The 23,641-nt window shown below is 35.1% G+C and overlaps 2 protein-coding genes across 2 annotated transcripts; both read left to right on the top strand.

Annotated features, from left to right (window-relative positions):
- Positions 1 to 4,866: 4,866 nt before the first annotated feature.
- On the top strand, positions 4,867 to 6,643 carry LOC113326924 (berberine bridge enzyme-like 8). Its single transcript, XM_026574589.1, has one exon. The coding sequence runs from the start codon at positions 4,882 to 4,884 to the stop codon at positions 6,469 to 6,471; it is 1,590 nt and encodes a 529-aa protein (XP_026430374.1). The 5' UTR covers positions 4,867 to 4,881; the 3' UTR covers positions 6,472 to 6,643.
- Positions 6,644 to 21,353: 14,710 nt separating this feature from the next.
- Positions 21,354 to 23,130, top strand: LOC113326917 (berberine bridge enzyme-like 8). Its single transcript, XM_026574582.1, has one exon. The coding sequence runs from the start codon at positions 21,369 to 21,371 to the stop codon at positions 22,956 to 22,958; it is 1,590 nt and encodes a 529-aa protein (XP_026430367.1). The 5' UTR covers positions 21,354 to 21,368; the 3' UTR covers positions 22,959 to 23,130.
- The last annotated feature ends 511 nt before the right edge of the window (positions 23,131 to 23,641 follow it).

Raw genomic sequence — 23,641 nt, 5'->3', positions numbered from 1 at the left:
ACATGTTGATCTGGTGCTATAGGTATGTGTCTACTGTTATTTATTAACAAGGTTTATACAAAACATCAACATCAAGAATTTGGATACCCTTTGAATATTTTCTTGCGCCGGTTCTGTTTGAACCCAAATCTGTAAATAAACTCCAGTAGCAAAGCAACTTTTTATTTTTATGTATATAAAGTAGATTATAATAGCAGAAGTTTATGGAGTTACTATGACAGGTTTTAGTCAACAATAATTCATTTTATATCTAACTTATTTGGTTTTTGTTACTCCATATTATACTCTCTGACCTTCATTACTATGGCAGAAGTTTATGGAATTAGTATATTTATCTAATGCATTTTGTGTCCAATTACAGGCCACATGTTAGTCAGAGAGTACATTAGGTGGGGAAACATTTTCACAAAAGGTGCTGAATTTGGTGGGGAAAAGTTTACTGGAGTTGCGTGGGACTGGGAAGCTGCAAGGTGATGTTTAGCTGTGTAAAATGGTCAGTATTGACGTTTGTATATATATATAAAGTTGAAAGCTTTCACATTAACATGATAATTTTTTTTGGAAGCATTCACATTACCCTGATATTAGATAGCCCATTATTTTTCTAAGGATAAATTAAATCGTTCTAAAAGTTGTTGTCCAATGAGTTCACTTCCCAATATGAGGGCTCTCTGTATTCTTGCTTAATTTTTTTGGGTCCCTCAGTTTGCGATCAATTTAGTTTGTATTTTGGTGGTGGATGAAATTATAGTGATTATTAATCTACCGTCAAAACTAACATAGTGTTGAAATTTCCTTATTTTAATTTTTAATAGGAGTGTATTGATTGATGCAATATATGTGTCTAGAGTAATTTAAAGAAGAAAAACATGTAGGATGGTCAAGGCACCAATTAAAACATCAAAATTATGAAACCCTTCCCAACAAAATCCTACATTATGAACTAGGAAATTAAAACCTTAATGATTTGTTCTTCGATTGTTGACTGTCTTTCTTTCTGTGGACTCTTAAGCATGCATACAAACGATCACCACTAAGATTTAAGTTCTAGACATATAATCTTGCGTGGGCCTTAGTCTACATTACTACTTGGCAACGAATATTGGATTAACATTTTGGTGTTCTATAATCTTTTTGGAGACACAAATTAATATACCAATTTTCTTTTTTCTTACTTACAGAACGACAAGACTAATTTAGCAAATATTGATACAATTCGCTTCAATATCACAATTCTAATTAATGGGGAAATTCCAAATTGTGAAACTGATTTAGGCAAAGATGAGAAAGCTGAAAATGATGAAAACCTTGCAATGTGGTTGCACAAGATAAATAAAAGGAATACAAAGAAGAGGGAGAAGAAGCAGCTCCACAACCTCAAAGTGTCCTCACCAGGTTTACAAACATGTTCTGCACTTGGTTTACAAAGATATTCCATATTATAATTAATTTACTGTTGTTATGGAATTCCATTAACCGATCCAGTGATACTCATAAATTACACCTGTAGATATCACAATGCTTAGACAATTTTTGAATTAGGGGATTCAAAAATTATATAATAACTTAATATGGATACCATTTGTTATATAGATTGGTCACAGTACCTTCCCTTCACCTATGTTGTTTACATGGTTTACCTGCTTGGTGTATCATGTCGTGGAAGGCTAGATCATCAGATAGTTACCGATGAATTTTTAGCTAGGTTATTTTTTGCTTGGATTTTAAACTACTAAATTACGTAGGCTGATAAGAGAAAAGCTATTGTTGCCGTTACTGAAAAAGTGGAAAACATTGATCAATTTATGGATAATTTATGGATACTTCTGTAAATCATTAGTTTTGTTTTAGTTGATTAATTTGATCCACCTTTGTTTGCCATATCGCCGGTTGTAGGTATTGGTATTCTGTATATCATATGTAATTAGTAAATTTATTTTTATTATATCTCGACCCGTAGTTCTCACTGTTAGAAAATATTACAGTTCACATACTAATTTAGTGGAAAAGAAACCACCATGGTATTATACATGCCAGTAGTGTTTGCCATGAACACCTGCTGGATAAAAATTTGGACACGCCGCCTATTTAGAAAACCGAATGACTTCGACAGGCTGATGGTGCGTCTATTTGAAAAACCGAAAGACTTCCGCAGGCTGGTTCTGCTGCTAAGAAAAATAAATCTTAGCTCTTGATTGTTTAGATATTAGTGTGTAAAAGGACTAACATGTAGCTGAGTTTAAAAACATTTCATATGAATTGGCTAAACAAACACAATAATGTAATTAAGTTCATAATGATAATCTAAATTTTAAAAAGTAGTTATGGTATTTACCTAATTTTTCAAATAAGGACGTACATGTTTCATGCTTGGAACATTAAGTTGTTTTGTGTAATGAACTAAGGGTTTGAGTCGGATGGCTTATTGTAACGATGACTGTTAGCGAAGCCGAATTCAGGCGTCCCAATTTTATGCAGAAACTTGGCGACACCAAATCAAAAATGCATCGGGATCAAATTGGGGCGAGGCGAAGTCGAGCTTTACCAAATCAAATCGGTGGGGGAGGCGAAGCCGATGCCGAGCTTTACCAAATCATATCGAGACTGGGAGAGGCGAGGCGAAGCCGAAGCCCAGCTTTACCAAATCATATCGGGCTTATTTTAATTTTTAATAGGAGTGTATTGATTGATGCAATATATGTGTCTAGAGTAATTTAAAGAAGAAAAACATGTAGGATGGTCAAGGCACCAATTAAAACATCAAAATTATGAAACCCTTCCCAACAAAATCCTACATTATGAACTAGGAAATTAAAACCTTAATGATTTGTTCTTCGATTGTTGACTGTCTTTCTTTCTGTGGACTCTTAAGCATGCATACAAACGATCACCACTAAGATTTAAGTTCTAGACATATAATCTTGCGTGGGCCTTAGTCTACATTACTACTTGGCAACGAATATTGGATTAACATTTTGGTGTTCTATAATCTTTTTGGAGACACAAATTAATATACCAATTTTCTTTTTTCTTACTTACAGAACGACAAGACTAATTTAGCAAATATTGATACAATTCGCTTCAATATCACAATTCTAATTAATGGGGAAATTCCAAATTGTGAAACTGATTTAGGCAAAGATGAGAAAGCTGAAAATGATGAAAACCTTGCAATGTGGTTGCACAAGATAAATAAAAGGAATACAAAGAAGAGGGAGAAGAAGCAGCTCCACAACCTCAAAGTGTCCTCACCAGGTTTACAAACATGTTCTGCACTTGGTTTACAAAGATATTCCATATTATAATTAATTTACTGTTGTTATGGAATTCCATTAACCGATCCAGTGATACTCATAAATTACACCTGTAGATATCACAATGCTTAGACAATTTTTGAATTAGGGGATTCAAAAATTATATAATAACTTAATATGGATACCATTTGTTATATAGATTGGTCACAGTACCTTCCCTTCACCTATGTTGTTTACATGGTTTACCTGCTTGGTGTATCATGTCGTGGAAGGCTAGATCATCAGATAGTTACCGATGAATTTTTAGCTAGGTTATTTTTTGCTTGGATTTTAAACTACTAAATTACGTAGGCTGATAAGAGAAAAGCTATTGTTGCCGTTACTGAAAAAGTGGAAAACATTGATCAATTTATGGATAATTTATGGATACTTCTGTAAATCATTAGTTTTGTTTTAGTTGATTAATTTGATCCACCTTTGTTTGCCATATCGCCGGTTGTAGGTATTGGTATTCTGTATATCATATGTAATTAGTAAATTTATTTTTATTATATCTCGACCCGTAGTTCTCACTGTTAGAAAATATTACAGTTCACATACTAATTTAGTGGAAAAGAAACCACCATGGTATTATACATGCCAGTAGTGTTTGCCATGAACACCTGCTGGATAAAAATTTGGACACGCCGCCTATTTAGAAAACCGAATGACTTCGACAGGCTGATGGTGCGTCTATTTGAAAAACCGAAAGACTTCCGCAGGCTGGTTCTGCTGCTAAGAAAAATAAATCTTAGCTCTTGATTGTTTAGATATTAGTGTGTAAAAGGACTAACATGTAGCTGAGTTTAAAAACATTTCATATGAATTGGCTAAACAAACACAATAATGTAATTAAGTTCATAATGATAATCTAAATTTTAAAAAGTAGTTATGGTATTTACCTAATTTTTCAAATAAGGACGTACATGTTTCATGCTTGGAACATTAAGTTGTTTTGTGTAATGAACTAAGGGTTTGAGTCGGATGGCTTATTGTAACGATGACTGTTAGCGAAGCCGAATTCAGGCGTCCCAATTTTATGCAGAAACTTGGCGACACCAAATCAAAAATGCATCGGGATCAAATTGGGGCGAGGCGAAGTCGAGCTTTACCAAATCAAATCGGTGGGGGAGGCGAAGCCGATGCCGAGCTTTACCAAATCATATCGAGACTGGGAGAGGCGAGGCGAAGCCGAAGCCCAGCTTTACCAAATCATATCGGGATGGGGCGAGGCGAAGCCGAGCTTTACCAAATCAAAAATATGGTCCAAATAAAGAGGCAGTGATGCATTATACATTTGTATCAAATCATATTGGGACTGGGAGAGGCGAGGCGAAGCCGAGCTTTACCAAATCAAAAATATGGCTTAAAGAAAGAGGCAGTTGCATTGTATTTGTAGTTGGTGCATAACTATGCCATTCTATTTGTAGTTGTAGATTCAATTGGTGAACCAAGTTTGCGAAGCCACCCGGGCGTAGCACGGGCACAAAATATAGTATATATATATATATATATATATATATATATATATGTGGTATCTGTTTATATGTTCTCATTTATGTAAACAACCAAACCTGATCTAACAAATATGAGAACTACTACTTCATTTGGATCCTTCTTACTATTATTCGTTTCAATATTATTTTCTTTCATTATCTCCTCGAATGCGTTTGCAACAATGCATGGCGATTTCCTTACATGCATTTGCTTTCATTCTAAAACTACTTCCATACCGATCTACACCCTGGAAAATGCTAACTATACATCTATTCTGCAATCCACTATTTTGGTGCTAGGATTAAATTCATCAACCACTCCCAAACCCTTCCTTATATTAACACCTTTGGAAGAATCGCATGTTCAAACCGCTGTTATTTGTTCGAGAAAGCATGGGATTCAGATAAAAGTCCGAAGTGGAGGCCATGACTTTGAAGGACTTTCATATGTATCAGATATTCCATTCATTATTGTTGATTTGTCCAATCTCCGAGAAGTCAACGTAGATGCAGAGAATAAACTAGCATGGGTTCAGTCCGGTGCAACTACAGGTGAACTCTATTACAAAATTGCAGAAAAAAGCAATATTCTCGGCTTTCCTGCGGCAACTTGCACAACTGTAGGTATTGGTGGGTACATTAGCGGAGGTGGGTACGGGGCCATGTTCAGGAAATATGGCACAGCAGGTGATAATGTCATTGATGCTCGAATAGTGGATGTTCATGGTAGAGTACTTAATAGAAAATCCATGGGAGAAGGCTTGTTTTGGGCCATTAGAGGAGGTGGTGGAGGTAGCTTTGGGATCGTCCTTTCATGGAAGATCAGATTAGTACCCGTACCACCTACTGTAACGGTCTTTAGAGTGGACAGATTCTTAGCAGAAGGTGCAACTTTGCTTGTTCATAAGTGGCAAGATATTGCACACAGACTTCCTAAAGAGCTTATCCTATTTCTCTCGTTAGGCGTAGGGAATGCTACTCCAAAAGATGAAAAAACTGTTAGAGCAACATTCACGTCCCTATTTCTTGGGGATGCTAAAAAGCTTAAAATTGTGATGAAGGAGACATTTCCAGAATTGGGTTTGAAGAACAATGATTTTATTGAAATGCGTTGGATTCAGTCTGTACTTTTCTTAGATAACCTACCAACTAACAGTTCCATTGATATTTTAAGGGGTAGGTCAATCGTGAAGTCATACTTTAAGGGAAAATCTGATTATATAAGACAACCCATTTCACAAATCGGTTTAGAAATGGTATGGGAAAGATTGTTAAACGATGAGCTAGCTGGTATGAATTTAACGCCTTATGGTGGAAGGATGAACGAAATTGCAGAATCTGAAACTCCTTTCCCACATAGAAATGGAACCTTATTTAAGATTCTTTACGTTGCTGCTTGGAATGAGGTTGCCTCATCTGAAAAGTATATAAATCGTTTGAGAAAAATGTATGAGTTCATGACTCCTTATGTTTCCAAGTCTCCAAGAGAAGCATATGTGAATTATAGAGATCTTGATTTGGGTCCAACGAGCAAAAATGGCACTGCAAGTTACTCACAAGCTAAAGTTTGGGGAACCAAGTACTTCAAGGGTAACTTCGACAGATTGGTATATGTGAAAACCGAAGTTGATCCAGAAAATTTCTTTAGAAGCGAACAAAGTATCCCAAGCATTGCATTTTAGCGATTTATTTCATTGCATATATTGTATTTGTGTGTGCGAATAGTTATCTCAATTATGTTTGAGTGAATAAGACTAGTCTAAGAAATACATAAGAATAATTGCCTACATAAAAGTTCAGATTTTAGATTGAAAAATATGAGATTATATTTCTTTCTTCCTGTAGTAATATCAAGGTGCATCTTAACAAAATTAGGGCCTGAAATAATTTCAAACCAAGACTTACAAAACACTTACACATATATATGTTGATTTCACGAGTAGCTTACAAGGATTTCAAGGTAGATGTCTTCAGGAATGCCCGATGTTGCTTCACCTCCCCTCCCATAAATTCTTAATGAGTTGGGTTTGTAGAGAACTTCAAAATAACTATAATGCGGTGCTAGTGTTTAGACGGGCTACAAAACCCCATGTTTTAGCTTTACGGGCCGGTTATCATCTATTAGGTTATGGGTCATCATCTTGCATATCAACTATATATCAAGGATACAACTACGATTGTGTCACATGCCCATTTAATCGCCTAAAATTTTCATGGAACATGACCGGCAATGATTATGGTTTAGTGAATCAACTTCACCTAAAATCACTCAGCCTTGCATACTTGCATCAAAGTACGCATCTGCCTTCACTCTAAAGGCTTTGTACAACATAAGTCTTTTCTTCTTATTTCTCTCTAACTCCACATGCCCCCATAAGCATAAGAGGTTTGCCATGCATCAAACCAATTTGACAACTTCACAAGATCAGCAACATCATAAACACAAAGACATGACACAATTAACCCATTTTATTGCATCAAAGGAAGATTACAAACTTTTTCCATCCCATGGACCAAAACATGCCATTCACCCTCTTGGTGAATGCCTAACTCTCTTTGCAAATCAGTGGTTCTTCTCTCAATTGAACAACACCAACATTATTGATTCATAGACTATTTATACTATCTAGGATAATGCCAAAACTTCAGTGCAACCGCTTGCATAAGCCTTTGACAACCAAGTGTTCAAGTAGTTTCCATAACCACCAACTTCAACTGACATCTTTTGTGTTGTCACGTCATTTGGTGCCACACCTGTTCTTGGTGGTTATGAACACTCTAATATGGTTATAAACTCACGTTATAACCGTTCTCCCTTGTATCACATATTTGGCATGCTTGTAAAGCCATAACCAACTCCTAACCCTCACTTGAGCGGTATTGCGCCATTATAGTGCTTTACTGAATACGGCCTTGATCCAATGCTCATCCATCTTGGACCTGCATACTTCTTTCTCGAAGATAATGCAAGGACAATCCTTGTGCTTCAATTATCAAGGCAAGCTCATTAAGCCCATTCTGGTTACGTGATGAAACTGTAACCGGCCGTCTTTGTATATAGTTACCATTTACCAACGGGTAATAGCCTAGGATGCAGCCGTTGAGATAACTGGGCTTGTAATAAAAGATAATGGTTTGTTGGGCCCAGTAACCAATCGAATAAAAGATATTACGTGGAAAGAGACGTGTGGTTTCTGATGTTAATTATGACGATAAAATAGGGTTTGGTGGAGGTTAATGATTGATGGAAGAGGCCAACAACCTTAAGGTGTTGGATACAGGACGGGATGTTTTTACTGTAACAGATGGATGAATGCAAGTGGGTGGAAGTAGAGCGCAAGTTAACTCACCTCACCTAACAATTATGTAGCCTCAATTGTATGTTTCCCCGGCGCAACAAAACCTTGTAACTGATGGACGATGCTTTAGACAGACCGATGATGTCACTAGTATATGGACTTCGTAGTTAGAGATGTCCTCAATATCTTGTTCTGACTTGAACGTGTAAGCAACTTCAGCAAAAAAATTTTCTTCTTTTGTTAAATACGATGAAAGATGGAGATGATTGTAATGGGTGTAGTGACGATGATTGATGATGATTGTGGAAGTTGGGATAGGAGCGAACTTGTTCTGATACCAATTGATAAGAAAAGATTTGTTTCTTATTCAACGACCAGCAGTTCAAGCTCAAAAAGGTCATGATTCGAGGAACCAATAAACCAAAGGGGTAGCAATTTGCTTAATAATTCTCTTCTTATCATTAATCAACTCATAAGGCCTATTTATAGGCTACATTATTTGGAAAATAAGAAAAAATACTACTCCTAAAATACTATTCTAATTAAATATAAATTCTAAATAAAATAATTAAATCAAAACTAGTCATAAAACACCAAGGTGACCAAACTTGTGGTGCAAAAAATTCAGCCATATTATTTTTAATAAATAAAAACCGTTTGACTAAAAAGTGGCTCAAAAACCCCAGCTCAAATTATAAAGAATAAATTTAGTTTTTGAAACTTAAAAAAAAAAATACAAACATACCTTTTTTACGAATTTTTCTTCTTCTTCGTCTTCTCTCCTTTCTTTTTTCTTCTTTCTTCCGTTTTTGTCTCCTTCTCCCCACGATCACCGCCAGCAGTAACAATATATCTCCACGAAAACCAGCAGCAACACCTCCGTCACCACCAGCAGCAACACCTACGTTACCACCAACATTAATTTCGTCTTCAAAATTTGGTTTTCTTCTCTGTAATAATTGAGAAAGAGGGTTAAATCTAGACCGTGGTTCTTCAAAAGGGGTTAGTGCATTAAAACCTCTTTAATTCTTCATTGTAATTCGTATCTCTATAGTTTAATTTTGTTTTAATTGTAACTGATTTTAGAGGTTTGAAAATTCTATTTGTTTGTTTAAGATTTCGCAGTAGTTAGGGTTTTGTTTTTGAATTCATGGTTGATTTCTGTAAATTTAACTATGAAACTGAATAATTGGATGGGTTTTTACAATCTAATGTGATGAAAAAGAGGGTGTCAATAATTTAGAGATTTGGTTACAGAGATGAGTATGATTTGAGAAAACTAATGAATCAAGGTCTCATAGAAATATTCACAGAAGATTTTGAAGGCGAAATTGATGGTCTGGTGGAAGTATTAGAAGTTGGTTCGACATGAATTAGGATATAAGATTGAAGAAAATTCGAAAATGATAGTTAGGGTATTGCAGGTTCATTGAAGTTGTGTCATTGCATCCAGAACTTGATATAGAGTATTCGTACTTGGTGATACATTATCGGTGGAAAAGGAAAATTAAAACATTCAAGAGTAAATTTACGATGAAACCGATTTCGGTTTCATCTAATTTTGGTGAAACCAAATTTGGTTTTCATCTAATTTTGTTTTATTTTTTGAAATTTTATCGATGAAACCAACATTGTTGATGATAAATAATTTTATATTGAAACAAGTTTCTGTTTCATAAGATTTTTTTTTGTTTTTGAGGTTTTATCGACGAAACTAAATCTTGTTACTGACATTTTTATTGTAAAGAGGACTCAAGTGCTTTGCTTATGATATTTGTAAAGTGACAGTTTATGCTCAACGATCTCAGACACTCTTGCAGAACAAGATCCGATTCGGCGAAGGTATTTCCTCAAATCATCCACTTAGTTTGAATTACTGAAGTGATGGAATCACAATTTAGAGCGTGTAATTCTTTGGTTTTCATTGAGAAACCAGGAAAAGTTGTATTGTTTTTGTTCGCGTTGGCTAGATAATTCCCAAGGCAAACAAGAGTACAATATAAATTTCCCCAGAATTGATGTTACATATGTTGTCATCCTTTTTTTGGGGACCGAGAGTATTGATGTTACATATGTTGTCAGTTCAAACATCAGAACTGATTGCCGAGGTCCAGAGATCATGCGAATCACTCCACGATTGAATGAGGTTAACTTGCACATCCTTTAGCTTTTGTCATCCTTTTTTTTGATCTTTTCCAAGTTTCGGATTTACCTGCTAAAGATATTTCAGACATGCAAAGATATTATTATTTAATATTGGATATATGTTGTTGTTGCAGGACATTAATAAGGGATGGATATCCGACAAAACACATTTCTGTTATGATGGACTAAAAAGGCAGAGGTCAAATGTTCCCATGATTCATGGTCCTGATGGATGCTTCAAGCCTGTGAGATGGCGTGATGCCCTTGCCGTGGTTGCAGAAGTTGCTCATCAAGTATTACCCAAAAAAAATTTCTGTATTAAAGGGAAGTTGTCTGATGCCGAATCTATGATGGTTATGAAAGATTTTTTGAACAAGATGGGTTCAAAACAATGTGTGGTGTGAAGTAAATGGCATGACCCCACAAGATGATTTACGTTCTGGATACCTTATGAACATCATCATAAGTGGTCTTGAAAAGGAAAATGTTTTCCTTTTGGTTGGTACTCAGGATTTTATAATTTGTAGGCTTAAGTTTATCGGAGTAGCGGGCTTTTATAATTTACTGGAACCAAAATAAGTTTCATCATTTTTCGGTGGAACCCTTTTTGGTTTCATCATTTTTTACTGTTTGTTTCTTTGGTTTCATCTGCAGTATGAACCTTATATTTGTACATTACTTTCTTACATATAGTTACTGGTAGGTGTTCTTACCATCAGATGTTTCCTCTACAGATAAACTACCACAGACTCATAATTGAAACTTCATCAAAACATGGTTCATATCTCATATATGAGTTTTATATCTCTTTTAAGTTTGGTTTGAAAGCAAACATACAACTGCATCAATTCGACAAAAAATGACTTCAACAATTGAAACATTCATAAGCAATTAAAATATTTCAGAAACTATTTAAGCATTTTGAAGGAAATATAATATTGCAAAATGCAATTACAACTAGTTGATATTTACATGTATTTATTGATATGTTTTTGTCATCATGATTTTTCAGTGCCAACTTTACTCTCATGTTTTCTCTTCAGCAGACTTCATTTTTCCCTTCAACGGGCTCTTCATGTAATTGCATCTCCTACACTCCCTGTATATGGTTCTGTAAATCTCTTTTTTCCTGTTGTGAAAGACGTAAATAATACATAAGCACATGAAAATACTTACAAACCAAAATTGGTTTCATCAAAGAAACCATTAACTAAATGAAAATGATGAAACCAAAATTTGTTTCATCAAAAGACAATGCCAAATGAAAACACCAACAAAGTAGTTGGTCCCAGCAATATGCGAACTAAAGGTAAAAAGGATGAAACCGAAACAGGTTTCATCAAAGACAACACTAATTGAAAACACCAATAAGGATAAAAAACAAATGAAACTACTAACTAAAAATGGAAATGAAACCAGAGCCTTAATATGCAGTTCTTGTTGTGTATCAAAGTTTTTATTTCAGATGCTAGCGCACACAAATGATGTAAAGAGCACCTATAAGGATATGTTTCTCTTTTTCCCTGTCGTTAAGCCACATGTAAACATAAGCACCAACAAAGTGATGAAACTATAACTGAAAAATGATGAAACCAAATCTGATTCCATCTTTAAAACGTATTCATACGGTTACAAGTGACAAATCTTTAAGATTTTTTTTGACATTTAGAAGTAAACTAATAACTTAAAATGACGACACCAAATATGGTTACATCAAACAAACAACAACTGAAATATGGTTTCATCAAACAAACAACAACTGAAATTGGATTCACAAATAACTGAAAATGATGTAACCAGATTTGGTTTCATCAAAAAAAAAAAACACGCCCAACAGAAAACACAAGAAATAAACACACCCAAAATTGAACAGTGAATTAGTTTTCAATTGAAATCAAATGAAACCTAAACATAAAAAACGAAACTTAAAAGCAAACAAAAAACCCAAAAAAATCAAATGAAACCTAAGCCTAATAATCTTTTGATTCACCTTCAATTGAAAAAAGTGAAACATAAACCATTGGAGAATTGATACGATTTCTTACCTTTGGGAGGTGGTTTCATAGTTTTCTTTAGATTTTCATCTTTCTTTTTCTCCTGTTGATTTCGTTTCTTCACCATTTTTTGTATTTTAGACAAATTAGGTCACACAAATAAGCGAGTTAGGTCAGAATTTGCTTCAATGGTTGAAGTATGTAACCATAGAAGAAGAGAAGAAGGTAAAATCGAGAAGCAGAGGATGATTTTCGCTTCGATTGAATTTCAGATCTGGGATTTCTGGTTTTTGATGGAGTTAGAGAAGACTCAGCAGAAGTTTTATTTTCTTTTTGTCCGTTACGCAAGTGGAAAAGCAATAAACGAGTTTTTTTTTTTAGTTTCTTTTGGGCTGAATTGGGGAAGGGTAGTTTAGACTGTTAATGTTATTTGGGGTTTTGTGTCACTTTTGTTTGGATGGGTTTTTTGTGGATGGATAGTGACACCTTTGGGGTTATAACTCGCGACCCGTAATTAAATACTTAAAATATAATAAAATACCTAAATAAATTATTATCTCTAATAATAAATAATATGTGCTTATCCAATGTCTTGTGCCTCCATTGGACTTGTGTGCTCGCTACGCCCTTTACTTGCTAGCCAGGGTGGCTTCCACAATCTTGAGAGACTTAACCTGTATAAAGGATCATATATACCAAATATGCCTGAGTGACGCATCGGGTCAATACCGTTGACATGTTCCATAAAACGTGGTCTTATCATACTCATTCATTATACCATCTAGGGTGGGTTATAAGGGGTGTCTAAAGGTAGTGTAATTACCTATATATCCTTAAATAATTTAAATTACTAGAGTGCCCTTATCCTCAAAAACCTAAAATCAAAAATCAAAATAAACTTTAAACTCAAACATCTTGGATTCCAATTCAATCAAGAAATTGATCAAGCAAAGCAAACACGAATCGAAGTGGGCGATGTTGGAGTGCGAAATCCAAATCTCAATTGCTCTCAGATGTATTTTAGAATGTATGTGTAACAAACCCGTCTTGTTTTGATTGATTTTATTTGTTTGATCGATAAAATATGATTTCAAAGATGAAATTAAGGTTTTCAGAAGATCAGTTCGGCTGATCTTGGAGTATCAATTTTGAGCCGAACCTAGTGTATGATTTAGAGAAACACTATGTTCGGCTAATGCGACTTGGATAGATTTTCTTCGAATCAGCCGAACCAAAATTCGTCAGTTACAGAGTGAAGTTCGGCTGATAACTTTTCAGCCGAACCTTAGTTTTTTGAAATATACCTAGGTTTGGTTGATAACTTCTCAGCCGAACCTCAGTTTTTTGAAAATATACCTAGGTTCGGCTGAAAAGTTATCAGCTGAACTGTTCATCTGTCAGTAGATCTGGGTTTTTAAATTAAATTTTTGACAGATTCAACTTATAAAAAGTAATTAAACCTCGTATAGAAGTCTATCTATGATTTGAATCACACATTTGGTCACTTCTAATCACTAATATCAAAATTGCAAAACCCAGTTTTTTTCACGGCGTCTTCTCCTCAAAAATCCCAACTCGCACATAAATTGATTTATTACTAATCACCACTAATAAGATAACTTTTAATCAATACTTAAAATTCCTAGCTAATCAAATAAATCATAATCATTAACACCATTATGTAAGGATAGTTATGACATATTAAAAAGGGTGGATAAGGGGTGATGTTATTTTTATTTAGTGACCCTATTTTGGCATTATTTAGTATGCCTCAAAAAAAATTTCAGTATGCAACAAAATAGGTTTCCTCCGTTCGATGTGAACATCAAATCCCTTCATGAAGACATGAAGATTTGTTTACCGTCTTACCCATCATTCTAAGTGAAATCTTGTTCCATCCGTAGATTTAAAAGTTCAATCTCAAGTCGATCAATGCCATGGTAAGGCGTAAAAATTGTTCCTGTCCTTGGTTGGAATTTGGAAACCACTTCGGTTGACTGACTGGAGGGAAAATTTGAACATGTCTGAATGCTTTGAAGTCTGACTCATTTTAACCTTGATATCTTTTATTACTTTGCGCTCATCGAGTTCGAATCTGTCAAATAGACCCTAAAAACAGTGCGTGAATGAGACTGAATAATGTTTTTTTTTTGTGTGACTCAGTTGAAAAATTATACTCGTGATCGGGTCATATCTGAGTCAGACTCTCTGGACATTCGACTCAGACAAGAGTTCTAAACTGCACTGTGTGCAATCATGTCCTGAAATGCCTTAGAGTGAATATTGATTAACGAGTCATAGAAATCAAGATGCACTAGTATTCATACCCTTGTTACGAGGTGCGTATACACGGAATAATACTCTTTAACATAGCTGCTTAAGCACGGAAACGGTTGCTGATATCTGCGGGATGAATCACTGAATTGTTTAGAAGGTGAGTTCTGCTCGCCTAAAACTCGAACTAAAGCTAGGATCACAAGAATATATTCAAACTCAATTTTAATTCCATTTAGTATTGGAAGTTGCCGGTCATTTCCATTTCGGAGAGAAATTGCAGTTATTCAATATAAAAGTGTTTAACTCTGGAGGTGGGAGAATTATCAGTGGTTACATATCGTATATGAATTCTAAACATCCCTCTTAGGTTCTGCTGTTCTCCTTATCAATGCAAGAACTGGTGATTTTTCCACAGAAGTACTTGCTGAAACACAGTAGCAGCATTTTGATCAAGCATCTTATTTAATTAGAGCAACTGGGTGTAAATTTATAACATGTATATGGGGATGGAGGCACTGAAACTTCAATAACTCCTTCTAGCATCTGTGTGACCTGACCTTCTTCACAGATGGCCTGAATGTTGGTTCATCTTGAAACACCAGATGCTATTGTTACCAGCCTCTCGAGTGTTCTCATGTCGTTCCCTTTCTCCGTAAACGAAGGGCACGTCGTGTAACTCGGCGCATAAGAATAAAAAAAATCCGGATGAAGGTAGGTACTAGCAAGAAAGATGATGTGCTGTTTAATGGAAAGATCTTTCAAGTACTGTTCTATTATCCATTATTAGGGTTCTGTCTTGGATATTATTGTTTCATTTTATGTTATTTTTTATTGTTTATTATTTTGAAAAATTCTTTCTTTCTTTCTTCTTTGTATTTTTTTTTTTAAAAAACTTCGGTTTGCTTTATGTGATCATTCGATGCAATCACTGAATGAAGTGTTTGGGTTTGATTTAGTGACATCTCATGCTAGGCATTAATTCAATGTTTCTAGTATCTGAATTTTCTTTTCCAACCTACTTCTTACCTCCGAGCCTCTAATATTCCTCCCCATATCTTGAATGGCGAACTCTTGGAAATGGTAGGTCATTATACGAAAAACTGTGCATAAGAAAGAGTCAGTGGTTGACACATCTGAAAGAAAATTTTACTACGGAACAAAGACCTTGTCGGGCGATTGGGTCTTAGCTGTGATGGAAAATTTTATTCAAACTATCTCCCGGATTTAACATTAAGTTCAAACTATCTCCCGAAATTCAACATTGATGCGACACATTCAAAGTTTTATTGTAATTTAAATGCTGAACTTTCACAAAGCTTTTTCGTGACTTTGGCTGTTGTAGTTGGGGGAAAATCAGTGGTCTCAGGCGTTCACGTCTTCTTAATGTGATATGTGCCCATAATGTATTCAGTAAAACCGTTGAATGTTCAAATCCTATTCCCCATTAATAACAATTCATTAGAGAGTAAAAGATTTTAATGTTCAAATAATAGAAGGTATATGACGAGACTATACATATATCTAACTCCTTTAAAATCCTAAGCTCGTTAAGCTCCACGTTGAACGGTGACCATCATCGTCTTACAGAATTGCTCCGGTTCATTTTTCCCAAAGGAGAGAAAAAAAGGAATTCCCATATAAATTCCAGGCGCAAAACATAAAACCAAAAAAAACCCATACCAAACCCTTTTCTGTTTCGCTCATAAAACATAAAAAAAAAAAGAACAAACCCTAAAAACAAACCCTACGATATGCTTTCTTCATGGAGATGATGATACAAAGAAAAGAAAAACAACTTGCCTCTCACAAATATGCTTTTTTATATTTATCATCCCAGTAACCAAAAAAAAAAAAAAAAAACGCTAGGAACAAACCTAGGTTTTCTTCTGTGGAAAACAAATCATCATTAGTTTTTTTTACTGAAGAACACATTTTATGTGCGGAAACCTAAAAAAAAACCTAAAACCAGCCATAATTCTTCTGTTTGATTTAGGGTTCTCCTTTTTTAGACAGGTTTAAGGTTCCATTAATGGCGGTAGTGAAGGTTGCATGTGACATTTTTCCTTCTCTCTTCCTACTGTTATGGTTCTTCCTTTTTACGGTTTGACGTTATTAGTGATATTTATTTCCATTGAAGAAAGTATATTCATCTCTGTTGATTTTAGGGTTCTTCTTTTGAACGGTTTGATATTGGTGATTCTATAATTTTTGATGTCACACGCTGAAGGTTTCCCAAGGTTTAAAATCGCTCATGATGTTTGTTCCTTTTTTTTGTTCATGGTTCTGTTCAAAGATGAATGGTAAGTACAGAAGAAGTAGGGGAGGAAACACAAATGTCACCTTAATCAAATGACTTGGACTCCAAAAGAGTGTTCTGATGCAAAGTTTAATAATTATTAGGATTCTTCAATTTTTAGTGGTATGTTATTAATATTGCAGCAAAGGGTTTTATGATTTTTTATTTTTTGAATTGTTCTGCTCAGTCAATGTCTTGGTAAGGATGGTTTCTGATCTCTAAAAACCCTAAAGTTATGTTTTTTTTTCTTTTTACACATGATAGAAAAAAAAAATCTTCTTGGGTGATGCTGTCTGTACTCACAAATTATCTTATGACTCGACATGTTGTAAATAGGTAGTCATTACAACCAGTGTGTAAATAAGGGATATCTTTTGTGTACTCAGCTAAATGTTTATTATCACTAAAACTACTTTGGATGCGCAGCATTCTGCACCTTTGTTTAAAACCCCTTTAATACAATAAGGTGCGGTTTGTGAGTCAGGTGGTGTTATAGAAATGAAGGCATCACTCTTCATCCTTACTCCTACTAGAGTCACAAGTTTGAGGTATGCTTCTCTTTACTATTTATTTATCTGTAAATTTTGTGATATGTGATTTTATCTCTAAGCATTGTTTGATTCATGATAAACAAGCCAGACAAACAGGCTTGCAGCTTAATATGTGTTAGAGACTGTCCAGAAGGTTTGAAAAAATTCACATTATACATATTAACACTTGCATGTGTAGACATTGCTTATTCAGCGGTGGCACATAACGATCTTTGTTTCCTTAATTATATTATGCCTTGGAAAAACACATGAAGTTATGCACTGATTCGCGACAAAAGGTGGTTGTCTGGATACTGTAAACCCAAAGAGGTGTATGGATTGGTATATATGCACTTAATGGATAATATTCCTTCGTGAACCAATGAGGTACATAGCATGGATTTTTTCTCTTCATTCTCATGAGTTTGGTATTAGGGTACACAAGCAATAGAAGGTTCTCATTTCATTTCACAATTGTTCGATAAAATTATATACCTATGTTAGCAATAATTAGTTCCTAATTCATAAAATCAAGATTATACCTAGAAAACTAGGGGATAGATAGATTTGTAAGCAACAACTAATGCAGCTGTGTATTGAGGTTAATAATGAAACTTTGTTCGGTAAATTTGTTGACACAAAAATTGTGGTGATTGGTTGATGATATATATGATGACAGTGTCTGTGATGGATGTGGTTATGGAGGTTAAGCGGCTCAAAACAAATATATACCTATATCATTCATGGTTTTATCCGACCCATAATTTTAACGGAAGTGGCAGCTGAAATGAAAAACCTTTGGGTGGAGTTTTGGCTGTGTAATATAAGCATTTTGAAATTAAGTCGTTTTTGACCTTGGTAGAAGGGGTGGTATATGTTGTATTTGAGTTAGATGTGGTAACTGTAGCATTATGATATTCTCCTTAGATACTCATGGTTTATACTGCGTATGCCAGCAAATCACATAGGTCTACTTTCCGGAGGAAAAATAACAAATGATAAGGTGATCAACGCTCTCTCAATTTTTACTTGCAAGCCGCAAGCTGGACTACTCAGAATTTAAACATGTTGATTTGGTGCTATAGGTATGTGTCTACTGTTATTTATTAACAAGGTTTATACAAAACATCAACATCAAGAATCTAGATACCCTTTGAATATTTTCTTGCGCCGGTTCTGTTTGAACCCAAATCTGTAAATAAACTCCAGTAGCAAAGCAACTTTTATTTTTATGTAAAAATATAAAGTAGATTATAATAGCAGAAGTTATGGAGTTTACGATGACAGGTTTTAGTCAACAATAATTCATTTTATCTAACGTATTTGGTTTTTGTTACTCCATATTATACTCTCTGACCTTCATTACTATGGCAGAAGTTTATGGAATTAGTTATTCTAATGCATTTTGTGTCCAATTACAGGCCACATGTTAGTCAGAGTACATTAGGTGGGGAACATTTTCACAAAAGGTGCTGAATTTGGTGGGGAAAAGTTACTGGAGTTGCGTGGGACTGGGAAGCTGCAAGGTGATGTTTAGCTGTGTAAAATGGTCAGTATTGACTTTTGTATATATATATAGTTGAAAGCTTTCACATTACATGATAATTTTTTTTTGGAAGCATTCACATTACCCTGATATTAGATAGCCCATTATTTTTCTAAGGATAAATTAAATCGTTCTAAAAGTTGTTGTCCAATGAGTTCACTTCCCAATATGAGGGCTCTCTGTATTCTTGCTTAATTTGTTTGGGTCCCTCAGTTTGCGATCAATTTAGTTTGTATTTTGGTGTGGATGAAATTATAGTGATTATTAATCTACGTCAAAACTACATAGTGTTGAAATTTCCTTATTTTAATTTTAATAGGTGTATTGATTGATGCAATATATGTGTCTAGAGTAATTTAAAGAAGAAAAACATGTAGGATGGTCAAGGCACCATTAACATCAAAATTATGAAACCCTTCCCAACAAATCCTACATTATGAACTAGGAAATTAAAACCTTAATGATTTGTTCTTTGATTGTTGACTGTCTTTCTTTCTGTGGACTCTTAAGCATGCATACAAACATCACCACTAAGATTTAAAAGTTCTAGACATATAATCTTGCGTGGGCCTTAGTCTACATTACTACTTGGCAAACGATATTGGATTAACATTTTGGTGTTCTATAATCTTTTTGGAGACACAAATTAATATACCAATTTTCTTTTTCTTACTTACAGAACGACAAGACTAATTTAGCATATTGATACAATTCGCTTCAATATCACAATTCTAATTAATGGGGAAATTCCAATTGGTAAACTGATTTAGGCAAAGATGAGAAGCGAAAATGATGAAAACCTTGCAATGTGGTTGCAACAATATAATAAAAGGAATACAAGAAGGGGAGAAGACGCAGCTCCACACCTCAAAGTGTCCTCACCCGGTTTACAAACATGTCTGCACTTGGTTTACAAAGATATTCCATATTATAATTAATTTACTGTTGTTATGAATTCCATTAACCGATCCAGTGATACTCATAAATTACACCTTAGATATCACAATGCTTAGACAATTTTTGAATTAGGGGATTCAAAATTATATAATAACTTAATATGGATACCATTTGTTATATAGATTGGTCACCAGTACCTTCCCTTCACCTATGTTTTTTACATGGTTTACCTGCTGGGTGTATCATGTCGTGGAAGGCTAGATCATCAGATAGTTACCGATGAATTTTAGCTAGGTTTATTTTTTGCTTGGATTTTAAACTACTAAATTACGTAGGCTGATAAGAGAAAAGCTATTGTTGCCGTTACTGAAAAAGTGGAAAACATTGATCAATTTATGGATAATTTATGGATACTTCTGTAAATCATTAGTTTTGTTTTAGTTGATTAATTTGATCCACCTTTGTTTGCCATATCGCCGGTTGTAGGTATTGGTATTCTGTATATCATATGTAATTAGTAAATTTATTTTTATTATATCTCGACCCGTAGTTCTCACTGTTAGAAAATATTACAGTTCACATACTAATTTAGTGGAAAAGAAACCACCATGGTATTATACATGCCAGTAGTGTTTGCCATGAACACCTGCTGGATAAAAATTTGGACACGCCGCCTATTTAGAAAACCGAATGACTTCGACAGGCTGATGGTGCGTCTATTTGAAAAACCGAAAGACTTCCGCAGGCTGGTTCTGCTGCTAAGAAAAATAAATCTTAGCTCTTGATTGTTTAGATATTAGTGTGTAAAAGGACTAACATGTAGCTGAGTTTAAAAACATTTCATATGAATTGGCTAAACAAACACAATAATGTAATTAAGTTCATAATGATAATCTAAATTTTAAAAAGTAGTTATGGTATTTACCTAATTTTTCAAATAAGGACGTACATGTTTCATGCTTGGAACATTAAGTTGTTTTGTGTAATGAACTAAGGGTTTGAGTCGGATGGCTTATTGTAACGATGACTGTTAGCGAAGCCGAATTCAGGCGTCCCAATTTTATGCAGAAACTTGGCGACACCAAATCAAAAATGCATCGGGATCAAATTGGGGCGAGGCGAAGTCGAGCTTTACCAAATCAAATCGGTGGGGGAGGCGAAGCCGATGCCGAGCTTTACCAAATCATATCGAGACTGGGAGAGGCGAGGCGAAGCCGAAGCCCAGCTTTACCAAATCATATCGGGACGGGGCGAGGCGAAGCCGAGCTTTACCAAATCAAAAATATGGTCCAAATAAAGAGGCAGTGATGCATTATACATTTGTATCAAATCATATTGGGACTGGGAGAGGCGAGGCGAAGCCGAGCTTTACCAAATCAAAAATATGGCTTAAAGAAAGAGGCAGTTGCATTGTATTTGTAGTTGGTGCATAACTATGCCATTCTATTTGTAGTTGTAGATTCAATTGGTGAACCAAGTTTGCGAAGCCACCCGGGCGTAGCACGGGCACAAAATATAGTATATAGTATATATATATATATATATCTGTTTATATGTTCTCATTTATGTAAACAACCAAACCTGATCTAACAAATATGAGAACTACTACTTCATTTGGATCCTTCTTACTATTATTCGTTTCAATATTATTTTCTTTCATTATCTCCTCGAATGCGTTTGCAACAATGCATGGCGATTTCCTTACATGCATTTGCTTTCATTCTAAAACTACTTCCATACCGATCTACACCCTGGAAAATGCTAACTATACATCTATTCTGCAATCCACTATTTTGGTGCTAGGATTAAATTCATCAACCACTCCCAAACCCTTCCTTATATTAACACCTTTGGAAGAATCGCATGTTCAAACCGCTGTTATTTGTTCGAGAAAGCATGGGATTCAGATAAAAGTCCGAAGTGGAGGCCATGACTTTGAAGGACTTTCATATGTATCAGATATTCCATTCATTATTGTTGATTTGTCCAATCTCCGAGAAGTCAACGTAGATGCAGAGAATAAACTAGCATGGGTTCAGTCCGGTGCAACTACAGGTGAACTCTATTACAAAATTGCAGAAAAAAGCAATATTCTCGGCTTTCCTGCGGCAACTTGCACAACTGTAGGTATTGGTGGGTACATTAGCGGAGGTGGGTACGGGGCCATGTTCAGGAAATATGGCACAGCAGGTGATAATGTCATTGATGCTCGAATAGTGGATGTTCATGGTAGAGTACTTAATAGAAAATCCATGGGAGAAGGCTTGTTTTGGGCCATTAGAGGAGGTGGTGGAGGTAGCTTTGGGATCGTCCTTTCATGGAAGATCAGATTAGTACCCGTACCACCTACTGTAACGGTCTTTAGAGTGGACAGATTCTTAGCAGAAGGTGCAACTTTGCTTGTTCATAAGTGGCAAGATATTGCACACAGACTTCCTAAAGAGCTTATCCTATTTCTCTCGTTAGGCGTAGGGAATGCTACTCCAAAAGATGAAAAAACTGTTAGAGCAACATTCACGTCCCTATTTCTTGGGGATGCTAAAAAGCTTAAAATTGTGATGAAGGAGACATTTCCAGAATTGGGTTTGAAGAACAATGATTTTATTGAAATGCGTTGGATTCAGTCTGTACTTTTCTTAGATAACCTACCAACTAACAGTTCCATTGATATTTTAAGGGGTAGGTCAATCGTGAAGTCATACTTTAAGGGAAAATCTGATTATATAAGACAACCCATTTCACAAATCGGTTTAGAAATGGTATGGGAAAGATTGTTAAACGATGAGCTAGCTGGTATGAATTTAACGCCTTATGGTGGAAGGATGAACGAAATTGCAGAATCTGAAACTCCTTTCCCACATAGAAATGGAACCTTATTTAAGATTCTTTACGTTGCTGCTTGGAATGAGGTTGCCTCATCTGAAAAGTATATAAATCGTTTGAGAAAAATGTATGAGTTCATGACTCCTTATGTTTCCAAGTCTCCAAGAGAAGCATATGTGAATTATAGAGATCTTGATTTGGGTCCAACGAGCAAAAATGGCACTGCAAGTTACTCACAAGCTAAAGTTTGGGGAACCAAGTACTTCAAGGGTAACTTCGACAGATTGGTATATGTGAAAACCGAAGTTGATCCAGAAAATTTCTTTAGAAGCGAACAAAGTATCCCAAGCATTGCATTTTAGCGATTTATTTCATTGCATATATTGTATTTGTGTGTGCGAATAGTTATCTCAATTATGTTTGAGTGAATAAGACTAGTCTAAGAAATACATAAGAATAATTGCCTACATAAAAGTTCAGATTTTAGATTGAAAAATATGAGATTATATTTCTTTCTTCCTGTAGTAATATCAAGGTGCATCTTAACAAAATTAGGGCCTGAAATAATTTCAAACCAAGACTTACAAAACACTTACACATATATATGTTGATTTCACGAGTAGCTTACAAGGATTTCAAGGTAGATGTCTTCAGGAATGCCCGATGTTGCTTCACCTCCCCTCCCATAAATTCTTAATGAGTTGGGTTTGTAGAGAACTTCAAAATAACTATAATGCGGTGCTAGTGTTTAGACGGGCTACAAAACCCCATGTTTTAGCTTTACGGGCCGGTTATCATCTATTAGGTTATGGGTCATCATCTTGCATATCAACTATATATCAAGGATACAACTACGATTGTGTCACATGCCCATTTAATCGCCTAAAATTTTCATGGAACATGACCGGCAATGATTATGGTTTAGTGAATCAACTTCACCTAAAATCACTCAGCCTTGCATACTTGCATCAAAGTACGCATCTGCCTTCACTCTAAAGGCTTTGTACAACATAAGTCTTTTCTTCTTATTTCTCTCTAACTCCAC

Source organism: Papaver somniferum, chromosome 1 (genome assembly GCF_003573695.1).
Source record: "Papaver somniferum cultivar HN1 chromosome 1, ASM357369v1, whole genome shotgun sequence".
Lineage (NCBI taxonomy): Eukaryota > Viridiplantae > Streptophyta > Magnoliopsida > Ranunculales > Papaveraceae > Papaver > Papaver somniferum.
The sequence above is the reverse complement of the archived record's forward strand: the minus strand, read 5'-3'. Positions and strand labels throughout refer to the sequence as shown.

Excerpts from the sequence above, each read along its gene's own strand:
- LOC113326924 (XM_026574589.1), top strand. The coding sequence starts at position 4,882 with ATGAGAACTACTACTTCATTTGGATCCTTCTTACTATTATTCGTTTCA.
- LOC113326917 (XM_026574582.1), top strand. The coding sequence starts at position 21,369 with ATGAGAACTACTACTTCATTTGGATCCTTCTTACTATTATTCGTTTCA.